Source organism: Egretta garzetta, unplaced genomic scaffold, assembly GCF_000687185.1.
Source record: "Egretta garzetta isolate BGI_Z169 unplaced genomic scaffold, ASM68718v1 scaffold108, whole genome shotgun sequence".
Lineage (NCBI taxonomy): Eukaryota > Metazoa > Chordata > Aves > Pelecaniformes > Ardeidae > Egretta > Egretta garzetta.
In genome coordinates this window covers 5,177,608-5,185,309 of record NW_009260614.1, presented here as the reverse complement: position 1 = coordinate 5,185,309, position 7,702 = coordinate 5,177,608, and the positions used below count along the sequence as shown (strand labels likewise).

Sequence of the window (7,702 nt, the reverse complement as noted above, 5' to 3'; positions counted from 1 at the left end):
GGCTGGAGCTGGCAGCATCCGGCGCGCCTGGGTCTCCTGCTTCCGCCACGAGCGTAGGACGCTGCGCTGTGGAAGCGCTCACCTCCAGGCCCACAAGTGGGGAACTTCCTTGTGTCCTTCACAAACGGCAGTCGTGGCAGAGGGTGGGTTCCCTGGTGGTAGTTTTTAGAGCTCGTCTGTCACTGACTGCTCCTGGGAACGGGAATAAAACTTTAATGTTTTAAAAAGAAGTTCTTGGACGGGCTGCCTTCTGAGCCATCGAGGCTGGCTTTGCATGGGTGGTTATAGCATAGGTTGCTTTCCACAGTGCATGCTTTTGCACATACAGAGATTTCCCAGGTAGAATAAGCAGGGTGAATTTATGTTGCAGTGACAGCTCAGTCAGGTGCTGGAAGTTTAAGTGAGAAAGTAGCCAGGATGGGAGAATTACTGACTGATGCACCTTTCAGATGCTAGAGGACCCCGATGAGCTAGCAGTACTGGAAGAGATCCAACAAGAATTGATCTTGCAAGGTAATTTCTTTACTGATTTTTTGACTCCTTGATTTGTACTAGTCCTGACTTTCTAGTAATCCAAACTAGCTAAGACTGCACTCCTTGGTTCTTGTAGACCATGTGATGCCTCCTTAGAAATCCCTGTAGCCTCCCTAAAGCACTGAGACCCTTTTTGACAGTTTTAAGAACTTAAGTGGCATTTTAAGGTCTGTGAGAAGCTAGTAAGAGAGACGACCAGAGCAACAGGACTGAGGTGTTTGGGGGCTGTAGGAACCTGTGTAAATCAATTCAGAATGTTTCTAAATTGTTGGTTGGAAAGTCACCGACCTGAGACTGGCTGAAGACTGAGCCACAGGAAAAACTGGATTAACAAGAGTTACTTCATCCAGTGTAGAAATCTGATCCAAAGAAAGAAAAGTTCAGAAAACAGTGGCTGCCCCAGCCTCCTTCCACCCAGCAGCTTCATGTGTGCTGCTTTGTCTGCAGTTCCTAACAAACAGAGTATTTTGCACAAGGGTATTTTGCTGTCTTGTTGCAGAACAGTCGGTCATAGAAGAGTACGAGCGAAGCTTGCAGTTCGATGAAGAATGTCTCAACGCAATGCTTGATGGCTTGGATGCCAGCGACAAGGTCATCTGCCCAGTGTGTAGAAAGTAAGAAAGCCCTTGGTGTTGGAATGAGGTTCTCCACTCCCCTACAGCAGTTTGGGCTTAGGGACAGGCAAAAGCAGCGCGCAAACAGGCTGCTGTGGTAACTTGAACAAAACAAAAAAACCCTGAGCAATGGGCTCCTAAATCTAAGAGGGTTGGGTTTGGGTTTTTTTTTCTAAAATCTACCTTTGTTCTGGTGGTTGTGATGATGCTCATTGTATGCTCTTTCTAGGAATAACCTGACCATAAGGAATCACTTGGTTTCTTGCCAGTGTGGATTATACATCAACACGCAGGTAAACTGCACCATGTGTAACGTGTGAAATGTGACACCTGCTGCAAAGAGGCAGTTTTAACCTACAGACAGCAGCTTAAGTGTAAGATTTACTTGAACCCCATTTTTCGCAGGGTATGACAGAAAGGAAACTTCGGTCACTTCTAGAAAACACTGTGACAGAGCACAGTCACAGGTGCTTTCACAACCCAGAGTTCACGGTGACCAGTGGAATGGAGGAGGAAGCCAGTCTTCTCATGAGCTGTCCGGTGAGTCTAAATGTCAGGCTCCTGGAAGGGATCTCTGCTTGGATCCGCTTCTCAGTTACATGGGCAGAAACCACAAGTCTGTTGATCTCAGGGAGTTGTGTTGCTCTTTTTCCACAAACTCCTGTGGAAATGGGTTTTACTTTTGAACACTGGTAACTGTAAAAGGAAAAGCCAAATGACACAACTTGCCTTAACTGCTGGCTTGGGGAATCTCTGACCTGTCAAACTTAGTGCCTTACCTTTCTCACACCTTAGCCAGCAACTTCCAAGTTTTGTGTGCAGCATCTGTTCAGGTAAGTGGTTCATGAAGAAGTTTTAAAAAAAAAAAAAATTACTTTAGTTTAAGCCTCCTCAAAAGGCTCACCCAAACCTCTCAGAAAACACATACTGTCCCTCTGGCTCAGGCTAGAGCTAGTGAGGCCTTAGCTTTGCTGCTTACGTAAAATCACTGTGCATACTTATGTGGTGAGGATGGTGTTGGGAGCAGAGCATTTAGAGTAGTTTTGAACATTAATAATTTTATACGTTGCTACAGCATCTCTGTTCACCTTACCTTTTGCAAAGGTCTGTGACTCCTGGACGATTCTCCTGTGAGGTGGTTCAGCTGCTGCTTTTTTTTACTGAAAGGACTTCAAGACTAAAAATGCACACAGCGCTGCTAGTATTTTTATATATGTACTTGTAACTGCTGTGTCAAAAAGATACTTGAAAAGGCAGTAGTACTGCCTTGACCTGCACTTTTGATTGCACACTATACATTTTTGAAATAAATATCCTTAGTTTATTTCAGCCTTTGTGTTGTCTTTAACGATGCATCAGTGGTCTCACAGCTCACATTGGAGTTCAGCTTTGGTTTCTGGTTAATCTTAATAGGACTGGAGACAGGGGTCTGAGTGGAAGGCCACAGCCGCTGCCCTGCAGTGGTGCCTCTTACATCAGCACTCACAGCCCCTCATTCTGCTGGAACTGAAGTGCTACGGCCTCCCTGTGGTATTTTTCTAAAACAGCTAGATTAAAGCTAATGTAATAGGTTAGGGCAGCTCATTCTTATTTAAAACACTTCCTCAAACACAGCGTTTAGGACCCTGAATTCTATTCCCTAACACATAGACAGCCAGCCAAGACTTCTAGAATGATTAGAACAGAATCACTTTGGTTGGAAAAGAGCTTTGAGATCATCAAGTCCAACCTTTAACCTAACCCTGCCATCCCACCACTAAACCATGTCCCTTAGCACTGCTTGGCCAGCAATACTCCTCCTATGCTGAGAGGAGGGCACACAGCGTGCTTGGAGGTGCTGGAAAAAAACTCCAGGCCAGCACACATCATCACTGCAGCAACAGCCCCGCAGGCAGCTGTATTAACTATGCCCCAGGCACAGACAAACACTAGCATCATTTTTATGGCAGCTCCCTGTCAGCCACAGTACAGCAGAAAGAAGAGAAAGCACCACTTTCCAGTGATATGTTGAACTGATTTTATTCTTCACATTCATTCTTAATTGTACAAAACCCACTAAGTAGGGCAAGGCAGTTCAGGACCATGTTAGAGAACTTGATCTGGGCTGCAACATAAATACAAATCCCCAAATACAAGCGAGAATCCTCATTCTCCCATGGAGTTCACTTCCAAATTTCAACTTACTTACTCTCTGTATCTGTTGTGAAGATATATTTGGGTATTGCTGACTGAGCAGTGCTGTGGAATACCCACATGTGAAGATAAGTTTCCTAGCCTAACCTACTGGCATTTGACAAAGCTTTTAAGGTCTTCAAGGAATTTAATGTACTCCTGGTGCTCCAGTGCAGTGCTGAGCTCTATTAACTCATCAGCAAATGTGTTGTCCACTCCTCGATCAGCCAGGAAATCCATTAAATGATCATACAGAGCCTGGAAACAATGAACAGGAAACTTCCTTAGTGGAGCACACCTGGGTAGGGGTTGCTTTAAAAATGTCCCCCGGCAGCTGGCATTTCTGTCCCCTCCGAAGATCTGGCCTGCCTCCTGCAGACCAGGCAGCTCCTTCCCGGCAGGCCTGGCCTTGACCATAACACTTGGAGGGAAGGGGCCATGGAACAGGTTGTCCAGACCTGGTCATATAAACCCAAACCCAAGATTCCTAACAAGCGGCACTCTGGAGATGATCAACTGCCTGTAGGAAGCAGCAGGTGAAGTCTGTCAAAGATTACACCTACCAAGCTCCGCCTGTCCCCCCCATACAGCGCTATGGCCTTGGGGGCGAGTGGCTTTAAGTGTCTGGAAAGGGTTGTATCTGATGTAAATATCTGAGACTGAATCTTTTGCAATCATCAACTCTTTTTGGTTTTTTTCCCTCTTTTTAATCCTACTTAACTGTTGCAGCTCTGGCATATGTTAATGATTGTGGGTTCCCCCCTTGCTCCTCAGAACAGATTCATTATTACTGCTCAGTGCAGTAATGCTAATACCTGACACGCATTTCTTGGGGTTTTGGGTTTGTTTTCGTTTGTTTGTTTTTTTAAACAGACCAGTATTACTGAGCAAATGATTAATTTCGGACTTCTGTAATCTGAGTAGATCACAAATCATTTTTTAATTAATTTTCTGTCTCAAGTCAGTGTGTGTGGGGGGGAAGAGCAGTGTGCAATGTTCTAGTGCACACACTACCCAATTTTAACATGAATGCTTCCCGAAGAGACAGATACACTCTAGGAGTAAGGTTGTATCCATGTGACACACAGCCTCCAACTAAGATTTAACCTTTTGAAAGCCTGGCATTGAGAACATAAAAGCAGATGCCAGATTCTTGGGCATATTATAGTGTCACAACTATAAAAACACACCTGGAAAACCCAGAAAGCAAAGGCAGCTACACGTGTATCTGATAAGCAAAGGCACATACAGGTGTATCTGATAAGCTACACTGTTAACACAGAGATTGAAAGGTGTTTAACCAAGCATTAGAGCATCTCTAAAGTAACATAACTGCTAGGAAAGCAACCTGTAAAGCCTGGAATAGAACAAGTTTCAATATGTTGGTCTCTGACTGCCAGCAATGCTGCCAGCACTGCTCAGCTGCTGGGAGCATGTAATAAACCTCAGTTTGCAGCAGAACCACCACCTCAGGCTGGGGCAGAGCAGGGGAATCCCCTGTCTTGGGCATCCCAGACAGGACTCATTGATAATTCAGGAGCAATGGGACAAGATCAGCTGCAGCACCCTCTGCAGCCAGGGCCGCCTTATCAGCACTTACCCAGTCCAGGGAATCGGTATTGAGGGTGTAGTTGGTGTCCTTCCAATCCGATTCTCCAGTGGGCTGAAAACTGACCTCCCGAATTGTGAAAATATCACTTTCTTCCTCTCCCTCGTGTCCAACCTGAAACAGGAGATGAGGTGTAAGACACACAATCAGCTCTAACCCCAGATAGCCCCTTCAGCCATCTCATCCCGAAGCTAGGAATGCTACACGGCAGGCAAAGCCCCAAGACCGGTACTAACACTGTGCCTCTCCCCTCTCAACGCGTGCCTGATGACAAGCACAGGCATGCAGAAGCAGGAAATCCCCTAAGACGTCAGTCTACCAGCAGTGCCCTGAGGTAACTCAGCAGCCTGATTTTTACAAAGATCTAAAAACCTCTTCTGTGCGGTTCTAAATCTGTCTTCACACATCTGTCCAACCTTTGTCAGCTAGGACTGGCTGCGTTTACAAGATAAACCACAAAGATCAGCCTGGAGCTGAAGCTCTCAATTTTATTCCCCTTCCCCCCTTTTTTTTTTTAAATCCCTACTTCTCTTTGTGACACCTCACAACGAGATCTGCAAGTTACTGACACGCTATATGAAATCTGTCTTGCTTTGGCCATTCTTGTTTACCCCTCTCAGGTTGCCATGCTGTTAGAAGTTAAGCCATGCCTCCCTTCTCTAATGTTACTCAATAAAGTGGCCAATAAGCCGGTTCATTGATCAGAAACGCCAGGTCAGGATGTGAGGAATGCAATGGAACATCTCCCCAGAGAGTGCAAACACAAAGCCTTAATTTTTTGTGTTCAAAAAAGAGAGGTTAAGAGGAGACTACATTTTCTACAGATTCTGAAAACCAACAGACTATAACGAGGGTTAGATTCAACAGCAGCACAATTACACTCCAGTCAAGTGGAGTCACAGGCGAGTCGCAGCCCAGAGCTGGCTGCGGCTGACACGCGACCAGCGTGATACCCACCTCATCTTCGGGATAATGGCAGTCAAGAACAAGGGTCTGTTTTGTATCGTCTTTTATTACTTCCACAACAAAGTTTGGAGTTGATGTAAGATCAGGCTAAATAAGAGAAAAGTTGCATCAGCATCGGAGTCTGAACAGGAGCCGAAGTGAGGACAGTACAGCCCAGCAACAGCCCATCCAGCACACGTTGTTCCCCGTCACCCCCTTTCTGGAGTCCCTGACCTGGCCAGGGCAACCCAAGCCTCCCCCAGCCTCACCAGTGGCCCTTCAGCCCCTCCTCTGCTCTGCTGCCCATCAGGTGGCCAAAATGGCAGCTGGGAGCATCCACCACCCCCTGAGGACCCAGAGAGCCTGCGGCTCACCTGGATGGGTCCCTCCAAAGCCACAGGAACTGGGAACAGACTGGGATTATTTCAGCAGCAGGAGCTGCTCGTGCCTGCCCTCCTTCATGGAGGAAACTTGGCAGGGCGCAGAGACTGCCGCACGCACGTGCACAGAGCAAGTGGACTCTGCCTTCTCGGCAGATACAGGCACGCCTGGGAAGGGGAGCAACGTACGAGTGTCCCCAGTATTGTTCCACCCAGCCGAGCACAACACGCTGGAATAAATACTACCACGCTGAAAGGGCAAGTTAACGGCTACGAACGGAGCAGCCGCATTCCTGACTTGTTCGGCATTGGCGTCGCTGCAGACAAAGCCACTTGCCTCAGATTATACTGCTCATTTACAGTTTTTACCGGTGTTTTTACTAACAGAGTTTTACCAATGAGATGCTTCTGACCAACAAAACCACGCCAGCAAAGCCATGTGAAGAGCTTTGCCTTTCGCTGACGTTGCCTACCAGCACCGCGAGTTACACTAGCGAAGCACAGTAGGCAGTGCTTACCACAGGGGGTTGCAAAGGCAAGGGATACCCGAATTCCTCTCATTTCTCCTCATTAGAGCCCTCTCACCCTGCTCTGCCTTTCTGCTGCAGAGGGGATGGTCACAGCCAAGTGACAGCCAACCCTGAAATAATCTGCATTTTGTGACTTAATGCTCCAAAATATCCAGTGGGAGGGGGCAAAAAACCCTTCACGCTTAAGGGCAGGGTTCTAACGCCCCACCGCTGAAGTGTGCATCAAGACTAAGTTACCTCCTGCTCATCAGGTTTCTGCTCTTCTTGCGTTTCTTCATCAGCTGAGGGTGGAATGCTGTTATTGATGTTGAATGTAACCGTTATCCTTCAAAAGAAACAGAAGCAGTTACTTTGAACATGCTCAAAAAAAAAAAAAAAACACCCATCAAAATTTCTTCTATTTGAAGCTTTTGAGGTGGGGACAGCATTTGCTGGTGTTGAATTCACACACGGTGAACGAAACCAAGTACGGCAGTCAGGGTTTAAGACACAGAATGAAGGTGGCACAAAACTGCGTAACACGCAACACAGTAGCAAACTTGTGTATTAAAAAAAAAATAATAAAATAACAAAGTGCCCTTGACCCAAGGTGGTAAACTAAAAGAGCCTCTGCAACATCCAGTTTGCACAGACCGGACCGACAGCAATAAAAATAACGTGAGCACGAGAAGAAATCCAGTTACCGTTACCCACCAGCCCTCGCCCGGCGCCTCCGAAGGCCACACTTACTTCTCGCCGGCCACCTTGCGCACCAGCTTGGCCTCCGTGCCGTGGACCTCCAGCTCCCACCCCCCCGAGACCTTGGGCAGGGATTTGTGTTTCTGGATCTTCTTCTCCTCTTTAATCTCATCCGTCAGGAACTGCGCGAAGGCTTTGTCGCCTGGTGGGAAAGGGGGGTGGATTCAGGAAAGGGGGGGT

General features: G+C 47.0%; 2 protein-coding genes across 4 annotated transcripts in view; one reads left to right on the top strand and one right to left on the bottom strand.

The window, feature by feature from the left end:
* Positions 1–6: 6 nt before the first annotated feature.
* On the top strand, positions 7–5,876 carry RPAIN (RPA interacting protein). Of its 3 annotated transcripts, none has more exons than XM_035900664.1 (5): positions 7–513; positions 1,034–1,148; positions 1,378–1,441; positions 1,554–1,688; positions 5,053–5,876. In XM_035900664.1, the coding sequence occupies exons 1-5, from the start codon at positions 450–452 to the stop codon at positions 5,083–5,085; spliced, it is 411 nt and encodes a 136-aa protein (XP_035756557.1). In that variant the 5' UTR covers positions 7–449; the 3' UTR covers positions 5,086–5,876. The 3 variants fall into 3 exon arrangements, with proteins under 3 accessions (XP_035756557.1, XP_009643408.1, XP_035756556.1); XM_009645113.2 differs by lacking the exon at positions 5,053–5,876 and adding an exon at positions 2,253–2,432; XM_035900663.1 differs by lacking the exon at positions 5,053–5,876 and having other exon boundaries at positions 1,554–2,432.
* Positions 3,178–7,702, bottom strand: part of LOC104131787 (complement C1q binding protein) — a 5,288-nt gene continuing 763 nt past the window's right edge. Inside the window, exons 2-6 of the mRNA XM_009644991.2 lie at positions 7,514–7,664; positions 7,022–7,109; positions 5,887–5,982; positions 4,921–5,043; positions 3,178–3,578 (exon numbers count right to left, since the gene is read on the bottom strand). Of these exons, the coding sequence (XP_009643286.1) occupies positions 3,429–3,578; positions 4,921–5,043; positions 5,887–5,982; positions 7,022–7,109; positions 7,514–7,664 (608 nt within the window). The 3' untranslated portion in view covers positions 3,178–3,428. The remainder of the gene's footprint in view (positions 3,579–4,920; positions 5,044–5,886; positions 5,983–7,021; positions 7,110–7,513; positions 7,665–7,702) is intronic.